The 12,285-nt window shown below is 41.9% G+C and overlaps 1 protein-coding gene across 5 annotated transcripts; it reads left to right on the forward strand.

The window, feature by feature from the left end:
* Positions 1–326: 326 nt before the first annotated feature.
* On the forward strand, positions 327–11,769 carry impdh2 (IMP (inosine 5'-monophosphate) dehydrogenase 2). 5 transcript variants are annotated; one of them, XM_070909821.1, is made up of 15 exons: positions 327–717; positions 2,795–2,843; positions 3,109–3,210; positions 3,330–3,404; positions 3,864–4,070; positions 4,751–4,838; positions 4,984–5,183; positions 5,719–5,809; positions 6,082–6,177; positions 7,165–7,236; positions 8,823–8,966; positions 9,243–9,387; positions 9,890–10,033; positions 11,021–11,104; positions 11,352–11,769. In XM_070909821.1, exons 1-15 carry the CDS (start codon positions 620–622, stop codon positions 11,371–11,373), a joined length of 1,617 nt encoding a protein of 538 aa, XP_070765922.1. In that variant the 5' UTR covers positions 327–619; the 3' UTR covers positions 11,374–11,769. The 5 variants fall into 5 exon arrangements, with proteins under 5 accessions (XP_070765922.1, XP_070765924.1, XP_070765926.1 ...); XM_070909823.1 differs by lacking the exon at positions 7,165–7,236; XM_070909825.1 differs by lacking the exon at positions 7,165–7,236 and having other exon boundaries at positions 3,330–3,389.
* Positions 11,770–12,285: the final 516 nt, after the last annotated feature.

Consider the following 12,285-nt stretch of genomic DNA (forward strand, 5'->3'; position numbering starts at 1 on the left):
TCCAAATAACATCCCATAATACAGTATGATAAAATTCGATGTTGATAAAGCAGTTGCAGGATGATACACCAAGCCAAATATCAGCAATAATTCACTGTATGTATGAGAATATGAATGTGAACACACCGACTGTAATGACGGGCTGATTGGGGATGTCTTCTGTGTGTTCCGCTGACTGGATTCTTTTTCAGATGTGATTGTAAAAATGGTCTTTTTCTTTACAAAAAATGAGGGGGCGGGTCGGCCGGACGTGACGTCAGTGTCGGAAACGCTGTCAGAGGGGAATAACGCACGTGTCGACGGGAACCGTCTGAGGAGCATGAGCGGAGAGCTCTGGCCGACAAACAAGCTTTCACACCGACATTTTCTGTTTATTTTTTCCAACCGGTGACAGACAGCCAGACAACAGGAACCTCCCCGGCTGCTCAGAGGCGCGCGGAGCACGACAACGGTTGTCGGAAAGTTAACTGACCGAGAAGCAGAGCAACACACAGAGGGCGAAGGAAGAAAGTTCTCGGTCTCTGCTCCCGGGGCCTGTGTGTGTTTGTGTGTTCGCTCGTTGGCCTTAGCGTCTTGTCGAGTTTATTTCTTATTAAAGACCGAGGGTCATTTGAACGCCATGGCGGACTACCTGATCAGCGGGCAGACCGGTTACGTCCCTGATGACGGGCTGTCGGGACAGCAGCTGTTCAACGGAGGAGACGGGCTCACGTACAAGTAAAGACACCACCACCACCACCTTTCCTGTGCCCCGGGCTAACCAGGCCAGGCACGGCAACACACTCAACCAACTCAAGTTCTGTCACTTAGCTTTGTGTGCTAACAGTAGCGCCCTGCCTGTGAGGTGTTTTCACTGTTTCAACGTTAGCATGTTGACGTAGCTAGCCAACAACTCGATTTGGTGTTGCCAAAGTCGGACTGAGCCAGCGTTATACATTCACTGTCAAAGTCCAACTGTGGGAGTGTTGGCCAAATAATAGATTATCAATATTAGATGAGTGAATGACAATAGTCAAAAGCAAACTGACATTCGAGCCTGGGTCCATGTTTCATGTCAGTGGCAGTTTGATTACTGATCAATCGATCCAGTATTTGCTCAAAGAAACGTATAGCCATTACCCTTTTTATAGTTGGATATAGTCCCTAGAATGAGTCAAGCTCCAAAAACACTTGATCCCACATTTCCAATAATGCATCCAATAGCATTTTCCATTGTCACATCATCAGGGTTATTTTCTACAAACTTCAGAGAGCTCCTCCAGATCCACAGAGGACATTATACAGTAATACCCCTCGTGGCTGAACTTCATTTTTAAAACTGGAGTGTCCCTTTTTTTTTTTTTAATTCCCAAAGTAATCACACGTTTACATTAGAAGTTACCAAAAGGTCTTAAATTTGAAGTTCTTAATACATATTATTTATAGCTCAAAGTATGCAATCTACAACATGAAACTGTGAAAAAGGCTTAGTAATATAAGAAAACATAAGCTGTATTATTAATCCACTGTAGGAACAAGTTCATACAACTAGTGCCCTTGTGTTTATATTAAGCGGGACAACATAGTTGGCAGCAGAACATGTTTGTATTTTGGCCATCAGTGAGGTTTTGTGACTGCCAACATTGCCAACTACAGTAGGATTGCTGATAAGTGAAGTACCTGGTTTCAAAAGTGAAAACACTTGTGGAGTCTGAAATCCAGGCTCTTGGAAATGAGAGGGGAGGACATTCTTTCTGTACACACACTGCTCCCATATTTAGGTCCTAGCTTACAGTCCTGTGTTGTTATGCTGGTCTGTGTTGTCCCCCGGCTATATTTAGAGCATCTACTTGTTAGTCCTCTATCCAACAAAGCACAGACAGCAGTGCCATGTGCTGACTTGATGGTGACACCTTTTCGTGTCCAAAATCCCAGATTATATCTTTGGTCATTTCATGATATCGATATGTTTTTATATCCACCAGTTCTATAAAGTGATGTCTTTTTAAAATTGTCAAAATGGCAAATCTTTTCTGGGTTCAGCGTCTCTAATTTTGCTGTTTCATATTATCATGAGTTGAATATCTGTTGAACACCTTGGGTTCAGGGAGATTGTGAACGATTCATCGATTTAATCAGAAAAGAAGAATCGAGATTTTATTTTATCAAAAGAATTTAAATGATATGAAATGGAGAAAAGCAGGTTACTCATTGCTTTTGTAAAACAAAGATGTTTCTTATTTTTATGGGATGAATCATTAAAGCAGTTAGCTGATCAAATATAGATTGTTCTCTCAATTAAATGAATATGTTTCAGCGCTGTTTTATGAATAAGCAAATGCAGTAGTGTCAAAACAAATGTGTACTGATGACCCTTTGACCCACTGAACCCATGATTTAATTGATTTTAATGCCACTGACGGCATATTAAAGCATAGTAGTGGCTGACAGTCCCTCATGTCACATGCTTTAACACACTCTATTAGGTCTCGTCTCACATGGGCCTCACTGTCACTCATATGCCACATGGATCAGCATGCCTAGCCTTTAAGAAATTGCCTGCAAAAACACATGCCCTCGTACTGTCACATGACACCTTCTGAAGATTCCCGAGAAAGATATTCATGTCGTGTCCCGCTCGGAGTCGCTCAAGTCACAGTTTTCCTTGAGTGCCTTCTTGGTTGTCAGGTTTGGAATGTGAGGTTCCAGATCATGAATTGAATCTTTCGTGTCTTCATTGGCCGAGGCGGGTTCAAAGCTGTTAGGATGGACAAAAACTTTTTGCTGCCCTAACCTCGTCTTTCTTGTCTCTCAGCGACTTCCTGATTCTGCCAGGCTACATCGACTTCACAGCAGACCAAGTGGTGAGTCAGGATGAGGGACAAATGATTACCAACACGTAAAACCTGATTAACGCTGCTGTTGTGGTATTAAATCTGAGTCTGAGAGAGTGAGGATTATCAGCTTTGTGCCTCTAGTCACAAATATTCTCTGAATTAGGCTCACAATGCCTCCACGAGTCAGAGCAGTGAATTATGGCTACCCAGAATTTATAGTTTGTATTTTAATTTTAAAGCAAGATTGTGTGGCTTTTGCTTTGAAATATCCTCCTGATGTCTTTTTATCCAGGACCTGACCTCAGCGCTCACCAAACAAATCACCATGAAAACCCCCCTCGTCTCCTCTCCCATGGACACTGTCACAGAGGCCAACATGGCCATCGCTATGGCAGTAAGTTCGACACATCAACAAATGGTTTCCTTGGATTATTACATTGTTTATTGTTCCTGCTCTCATGTTAGCACACGATGGCGCTCACTCACTCACACTGATGTATTGTCTCCTCTCAGCTAACGGGCGGCATCGGTTTCATCCACCACAACTGCACTCCAGAGTTTCAGGCCAATGAAGTTCGCAAAGTCAAGGTGGTTACAACCATCTGTGTGGTTTTATTTTCTCTTTACACTCCTTCATCCCTTCTTCCATTTCATTAATCTCCTCATCTTCTTTTGTTTAAGATTGTTTCTCTTATCTTATCTTATTTGTCCTGTATGTCATCTTTCAGTGTTGCTAGTCTTTCATATGATTATTTTCTCCTTTTTCTTACGTTGATCTTTTCTTTCATCTCACATCAGCTTCTCTTTGTCTTTCTTCTTCTCTTTTTATTTGCTGCTGTCAGTTTGAAAGATGTAGAGGCATGTTTTGTTTTCCCTGCATCCCCTGCTCTCTGCTGTAGAGTGTAGGCAATGAAATGCTCACATATTCTGTACCCAACCCTCCCTTAATGAATCCCTTACACCCTTTCCATTTCTTTTTGTTCTACATCACTGCTTCTTCTCCTGCCCCTCCTTATTTTTCCTCACTTCCTTGCCTACCTCCTCCAGCGTTATGAACAGGGCTTCATCACGGACCCCGTGGTGATGAGCCCCAACAAGTGCGTGCGGGACGTCTTCCAGGCCAAAGCTCGCCACGGCTTCTGCGGAATCCCCATCACAGACAACGGCAAGATGGGCGGCAAGTTGGTGGGCATCATCTCCTCCAGAGACATCGACTTCCTGAAGGAGGAAGACCACGACCTGCCACTGAGCGAGGTGGGTGGAGTGACTAAAAGTACTTTGATGTTTAAGGCTGGATGAATCGAGATGATACATATTGGTATTTAATAGCTAAGCAAATTTTTGAGACTGATATAGGGATATTTTACAGCTGCGTAATAAACTATATTAAGAACAATGATGTGTGTAAATAGCAAATATTGGGTTGTGATATTAGTCAGGCTCAAATTCAAATAGTTGATTAGAGCGATTAATTAGAAAATTCATCATTTCCATAATCGATCGTTTTAGTCATTTTTCAAGCAAAAATGCAGAATCTGTTCCCTTGTTTCAGCTTCTCAAATGTGAGGATTTAATGCATTTTAGTCAGATATATATAATAGTAAACTTCCACTTATCACCTCAGGCTGTGAGAAATGAATCCTATTTTAGGATATTTTGTAAACCAAACAATCAAAGCAATAATTGGTAGATTAAGCAATAATGAAAATTTAGTTGCGTGCCTAGTTCTGTTAAGCTTGTGTAGACATCTTGTTTTCATGTGTGCCAGAGGGTAGAGACGAAGTGTTAGACATTGGAGATCTAATTAGTTGACATCACACAAGTCCAGGGTTTACATAGATACTAGCACTTTTTTTAGCCGTTGTACTACTAGATTTTTAAAATTTTTTGAGGATTAGATTCTCCTTTAGATGTGTGTGTCACGGTCCTGACAGGTGATGACAAAGCGAGAGGATCTAGTGGTGGCCCCTGCTGGAGTGACGCTGAAAGAAGCCAATGAAATCCTCCAGAGGAGTAAGAAAGGTGAGGAGGACTTTAAATTAAATGTATTCCTCACAAGAATTATTCATGACTTTTTGGAACCCCAAGTATCATCTCCGTTAAAAGAATATGACACAAAACGTGCAAATCTGTCGATGTGTTTAACCTCTCTCCTCTCCTCCTGCAGGTAAATTGCCCATAGTGAATGAAGAGGGCTCCCTGGTGTCCATCATCGCCCGCACAGACCTGAAGAAAAACAGAGACTTCCCTCTGGCCTCCAAAGACTCCCGCAAACAGCTGCTGTGTGGCGCCGCCATCGGCACACACAACGATGACAAGTACCGACTTGACCTGCTGGCGCAGAGCGGGGTGGATGTGGTTGTACTGGTAAGGAGAAGGAGCTTTAGTACAGGAAACTTTAGTTTACCATGAAGACCAGGAGGAATTAAGTCAAGGGGACCGGGCTCATACTGGCTTGCACTACTGTACTGGGGCAAAGGGAGGGCTGCTTTTGTTCCCTAACAAAAACATACAAACGGGTTTTTGGTGGTTTATTACAGATGAGTCAGTACTGGCACTGCTTATGGAGAACAGACTGGGACTCTTTCACAGATTTGTAATAAAAAAGTGGGTTTACTTGTGTGGTAGTAGTGGTGTGCACATTCACTGAGGTACTCTGGTGCAGGACAGACATCAAAACATATAAAAATCAACGAGGCAGAGTCTGCACACATTTGTTAATGATGAACTGATAAAGATCCACAGGGGATGAAAACCATGAACTGTGGCAGCAAATTGAATAGTGTGCAGACTCCATTTGATTTGAGCTGGATGCACTACATTAGACTTAGGTTTTAGGTTGTCTGCTAGCTGTGAAGTCAGAGAAATGATGCTCTGTTCTATGTTCCTTCTGTACCTCCAGGACTCGTCTCAGGGCAACTCTATCTTCCAAGTCAACATGATCAAATTTATCAAAGAAAAATATCCAAACTTACAGGTCATCGGAGGCAATGGTAACTACACTTATCTTTACTCACCAACATGTGCAATATAACCAGAAAAGGTATTTCCATTGTACATTTGCACAGACTGTTAAGAACTGCAAAGAAATCAGCTGTGTCATGTTTCTCACTGTTCAAACAATTGGCTGTGCTCCCCTGATGCCTCAAAGGCTAATGAAAGTTGCTTGTTGATCACATTGCTTACAGTTAGAGATGCGCACATTGTGACAACGTTGTCGCTGTCCAGCTCTAACAGCCTCTCTGTCTCCCCCTGTCTGCTGCAGTGGTGACTGCAGCTCAGGCCAAGAACCTGATTGATGCAGGAGCGGACGCGCTAAGAGTGGGAATGGGCAGCGGCTCCATCTGCATCACGCAGGAAGGTAAGTGACTGACGAGCAAACTCAACAAACACCATCAGCCTCGCTCCCACCCACAAAGCAGCCATCAGCCAATCTGGAGTCTCCAATGTGGTTATTTATTCTGCCAGTCAAAGGGGGGAAAGGATGTGTAGTTTGTCCTTTTGTTGAACAATTTGATTGACTTTGGTTTGGCAGCAGAAAGAGGAATACTCGTGTGGTTCAACAATTAGTTGTTTTATCGTGTGTCTTAGTGGAAAATAACTGATTCTGCATCTAGGACTCCTCAAGAGGCTCAGATGGAAAGACAAGCATGTCAGAATTATGTTTACCTCCTCTTGTGCCGTCTGACGTCTGTGACCTTCTCTGCGATTCCGGTGCAGTGTGTTGACGTTGACATTGCTGATCCTGGAAGTCTGTCTCTGGTGCCTCTTGGCTGATTACCTTTTGCAAGTTGTGTGGGTTGTTCAAGAACACAAGCTATGATTGGTCAGGGTTCAGTCTGACATTTCTCTCAGCCAAGTCACGTCAGGTACTATGATCACCTGATCTGACATTGTGACCATCTGGAAAGACAAACTGTAGTTGGTTAAATTGTGCAGTTAGGTGTGTTGTGAGTCAGTTCCCAAGAAAAATGAAGCTGATTTGAATTTGAACTTGTTTTGGTGTGAAAAGGTTTAGAATTTAAATCTAAATTGTCACTGGGATACATTTAGCTGTGTCTTGTTGTCTCTTCATCTTGTCCGTGATTCCTCTCAAAGCATTAGAAATATTTGTTCTTGTTCATTTTCTTTTGCTTACGGTTTTCTTCACTTTTGTCTGTCATCTTCATCTTGTTGTCCTCCTACCTGCCTCCTCCCATTCCTTCTCTTCTCTTGGCTTCCTCCCTCTCCATCATTCTCTCCCCTACGTCCCACCCTGGTGTTTGTGTATGTGTGTGTCTGTGAGTGTATTTGTGTATGTGTGTGTTTGTGTGTGTTTGTGTTTGTGTATGTGTGTGTCCATGTTCAGCTACCCTCAGTGTACCACCAGCAATAAAGCTCCACAGCCCCAAAACCCCAACCACTGTTACGGGATATTCCAGTAAGTTTCCCCGCCCCCTTTGGCCTGCAGTGGGCTCCCATTGGATCCACCCCCTCCTTCACAGCCTGCTGCATTGATTGGTTAACAGCTTTGCATTGGTAGAAGTAGCAGAGGTAGTGGTAGTAAGTTTTTTTTGTTTGTTTGTTTTGGGAGTTGGCCTTGGATGCTTTGGGGTTTTGGGGTTTTGCTTGTTCCTATGTTCTTACTAATCTGTCAATCACCTTGAGTGAATGTTGCTTTTCCTCCACCCACTTTACTGGCCTTCTGGTCTCTGGTCCTGATGATGTCATCAGATTGAGACACTATCCACTTGTGTCCTTTGGTTGCCCATGGATACCATTGGTCAGATGGTGGCTGGTGTGCTGCTTCTGTGACAGGATTGTGATTTATTGAACATATTGGGCTGCACGGTTTCACATAATCACATACAATGTGAGTTGCAGCACTAAATTAGGATTACACTGACAAGTGTCCCTTCAGCTACTGTACTTCTGATTAAATATTTAAGACTTTCATGAAATCAAATCCATTTTTGATACTATTTATGGTTGGCTTTTGTTTTTAGCAATAGCCAGTCAATGTATTTACATTCTGTTATACCTCTCTATATATTAGTTTTCGTTGTTGGTGGCAGAGTCCGCCATTCCCGCCCTGGATTCAGATAGACTACTTATGCTTACTGACGACATGAATTTGCTTGGTTACTTATACAAACAATACCCTTTATAACATTTCCTCTCTTAGATCATGGTCATCAATACATAGCAGGATAACTAGCATTGCTAGTTTTGTAGAACCGTGCACCCCTGAGTTCACAGGAAGCAAAACAACTTTGTAAAAGGAATTGGGTTGTTTCTCTTTGTTGGCATTTAGTGAATTTGATCACCACTGTCCATTACTTGGTATGAAAGATTATTGGTTGAAATCTTAGAGATGTAATTGAAATCAATTGATTAGCAGTGTTCAGCTGATTAGAGACAGCATATAATGTGTGAGAAGGGTTTAGAGTCCTAGTGCAGTGTGGTCTTGTCTGCTGATGTGACAAGTTTAACATCCTCTTCTCACTTTTCTTTACCAGACATGACAACGTCCCCAGCCTGTCTGCTCATTCACTGTGTGATTTTTTTTTTTGTTTTTTTTTATGTCACTTGGATCACTGGGAGTTTCCACTGTGCGTGCCAAAACTGAACTCTCTGATTACAGTTGGGAAGTTTTGGATGTCAGTTTATCAAATTATCAGCCAGTTGATGATTCCTGGTTCCAAAGCTCATCTGTATTTATATTAAATTACTTGGCCAACACTCCAAGGTAGAAAAGGGGAGTGCAAGTGTCAGAGCCATGTTGCTGTAAACACATAATGACGATATTAACGAATAATGGGCTGGTAAAGATGAAAAACCCAGCATTTTGTAAGCTGCAGTTGTGTATTCTCTGGTGGGTGAAGCGTCGGTGTCATAGTCTTGTACTATTAGGCCAACAGCCATGATGACACTAGAAATACATAGTTAAGATGACTAATTTCTACAGCTGTACACATTTTTTTACATCATGTAATCCTCCTCTGCCTCTCTTCTTCCTCCTTTCAGTGCTGGCGTGCGGCCGACCCCAAGCTACAGCCGTCTACAAGGTGTCAGAGTACGCCCGGCGTTTCGGTGTGCCGGTCATCGCTGACGGCGGCATCCAAACTGTCGGGCACATTGCCAAAGCCCTGGCACTGGGAGCATCCTCAGGTATGGATAGAGTTTCCGAGTCAGTGTGCAGGAGTTTGTAATTGAAATATTTAGATGATGTCTGTGATAGATGCACTAAATAAAAAAATAACTTATTTCAGGTTTGACTACAAGATCCATAGTATTTGTTTTAAATCCATGTTACACAGAGGACTACAAAAAAAGCAAAAACACCAGTCTTTTCACACCATTTAAGCCTTTCTGTAGTCATCATTCATTTCCAGTCTTCCAGCTTAACTCCCACTTACTAATGTCTTTTTCTCTCTCTCTGTCCAGTGATGATGGGCTCTCTGCTGGCTGCTACCAGTGAAGCTCCTGGTGAATATTTTTTCTCTGATGGCATCAGGCTGAAGAAATACCGTGGTATGGGCTCCCTGGATGCCATGGACAAAAACCTGGGCTCCCAGACCAGATACTTCAGGTACAGCAAGACAAAAACAAACGATCTTCTTGGATCTTCTTGACTTGTTTTTAGTGTAAAGTACTTTTACTGTTTTTGAAAGGTGGTATATAAATACAGTTGTCATTACTACACATTACAGCATAGTCTCCCCGCCATGCCAATTTTTCCCAGATGACAACACTTCCTCATTTGATTTTCAGTGGTTTTCAGAACATTAGACATTATTGCCTTGTGGTGGTGTTGAAGAATGATGAGCCAACTTGAAAAGGACAAAGAACAGAGTGGCAGACATTTTACCCAATAACAAAGTGTTTGGTTTGAAAGTAAATATCACAACATCCTCAAAGGGGTGATAGTTTTCAAAAGAAACTGCTTTCATTTATTCACTTTATTATGAATCAAATCTTTAGCCACAAGGTGGTAGTATACAGGTAGCACAAAAGCATCTGCTTTAGATACATCATAAGTATACACTCTTTCTATGCCACTAACCCCATCATATTATTCTCTCCCCTCACAGTGAGTGTGATAAGATTAAAGTTGCTCAGGGGGTTTCTGGAGCGGTACAGGACAAAGGCTCCATCCACAAGTTTGTTCCCTACTTGCTGGCTGGCATTCAGCACTCCTGTCAGGACATCGGAGCCAAGAGTCTCACACAGCTCAGGTAAAAGCACACAAGCAGACAGATAATAATGTAAAACTGCATTGTAATGAGTTCTTTAGAGGTCGCAGAAGAAAAAATAATCACAACATCTGGCTTTCAGAATGAAAGCGGCTATTCCTCTTTGATTTGTTTTTAAATCACAAGTGGTATGTCAAAATAGCTCTTTTGACCTGTGTTCCTTAGCCTCACATAAATAATGTGTTAACAGTCTAAAAGATCTGTACATGATCAGTCTATGTAGAGCACATTGTATGCATTTTATATTATTTCCACTTTGATTCTGAGCTTTCAAATAGTGGGTATAAAACCATTTAACCCCTCCCCATATTGAAGTCTTCTTGTTTCATTTAACACATCTTGACTAAGTGTTCCTTCAAATATAATTTTTCCCCTTTAAAGTTTATTCATCTGTTTGCATGGATAGCAAAACAGAAAAAAATATTGATGTGTCATTTTAAGACCATTTTATGCCACTAATATAATGGCATAATAATGCAAGTACACCCCTTCAAATAGCAAATAACTTCATTCTTAATAATCAGACACTGGAATTGGAATGTGAAAAAAATACTAAAATATCCTAAACAAATGGTTGTTTTTTTAGATTAGCTTTTAAGTTGTATTGCCACTTTTTGTTGCCACCGTTTTCAAACAAAGTCCACACCCCGACTCGTCAATGGGCTCTCCTCTTGACAACAAGACGTTCTGTTCATTCGGCTCACGCACTGTGAAAAAACAGTTAGGTGCTGCGCCCAGGTCTTATAAACAAACAACAGGCAGCATCGAGGTCAGGTCCATATATCGTACAATAAGTCTAACGTAATTATCGTGACAGGCGTCGTGGTATGGGGACTCTTTAGCTTTAGCCTTGGTACTTGCCCGCCGTTTGTGTCTCACTATATTCTTCCCTTTGTGCTCGCATCGAACTGTATTTCTCCCCCTTGATGTCTGGTGTTGTGTGTAACGGGATTTCGTTCCTCCCGGCAGAGCCATGATGTACTCTGGAGATCTGAAATTTGAAAAGAGAACAACGTCAGCTCAAATGGAGGGTGGAGTCCACAGCCTGCACAGGTACACACACACACACACACACTGTTAACAGTAGAATATCTACTCAACTAAGTGGAATATGACTTTGTGGTTTTGTTTGGTTTCACATTACATCACGTTAAAAGTTCTGTCTCGCCTCCAACCACTCAAGCCTTCAGTTAAACTTCCTCTTTAGCGCCTCCAGTCTATCTCAACAGGAAACCTCACGTAGCATCATGGATAGTTGTGTGATCTTTCCCTCGCTGACCAACTCTTCTGTCTCCTACAGTTATGAGAAGCGTCTGTTTTGAGAAGAAGCCGGCCGTTCAGCCTACAGATGGAGAATCCTTCCAACAGACACATTATGCAACACACACTACTTGCCAGACCCTCTAATATTCATACTCTACACACGCACAACTAACTTCTCATACAAAAGGAGTCTTTAAAAGATCTCTCACACACACACACACTCTGCTCTTCCAAGGATCCATCAGTCTTCCTGCCAGTGTCATCTATGCATTGTCTGTGTTTAGCATAGCTGTTTGTGTGTGTGACTGTGTGAAGGAGGGGAACTAAGCATTTATCAATCAGTGCACGTGTGATTGAGTCCTCCAATGCTTTTCATGTTGTGATCAAATAAAATATGTCTAGTGTGTCCATTTTAAGACAAAAAAGTTAAGTCCAATAATAAAGCGTATGTGTTTTTCCACGAGCTGCTGTCAATTGTTCATCTTTGTTTATAATTTGGATCGAGATTTATGTATATCTAGTAGTTTGAGACATGGTGAAGATTTACTGCTTCACATAAAAATTCTAAAGAGTTGATGATACAATGCGGAGACATTTTATCAACCGATGCAAGTTCATATCGCTGGATTCTCATGTTGCCTGCAGAGGAGAAACATATCCCAGGAAGACGTGCTGCAGCTTGTGGTGTCTAATGAGAAACGGTCACCTAAACAACTGACAGATCTAGTTTCTGTTCATCTGATGTAGCAAACACATGAGACTTTCCCAACATTTAACGTGCAGTTTGTAAGGAAATGTGACTGCCACCCATTTAACTTGTTATTAAACTGGACTTTTGAAGGCCGACCCAACAAACACAGCACTGGCTGGAGTTCCAGACCATCAAACATACAGAAACTAAAAGGCCGCGAACTGGGTCAAACCTACAAATACTATGAGAGAATGCTTTCCTTTTAAATTATAGGTAATGC

This window comes from Enoplosus armatus, chromosome 8 (assembly GCF_043641665.1).
Source record: "Enoplosus armatus isolate fEnoArm2 chromosome 8, fEnoArm2.hap1, whole genome shotgun sequence".
NCBI classification, from domain to species: Eukaryota; Metazoa; Chordata; class Actinopteri; order Centrarchiformes; family Enoplosidae; genus Enoplosus; species Enoplosus armatus.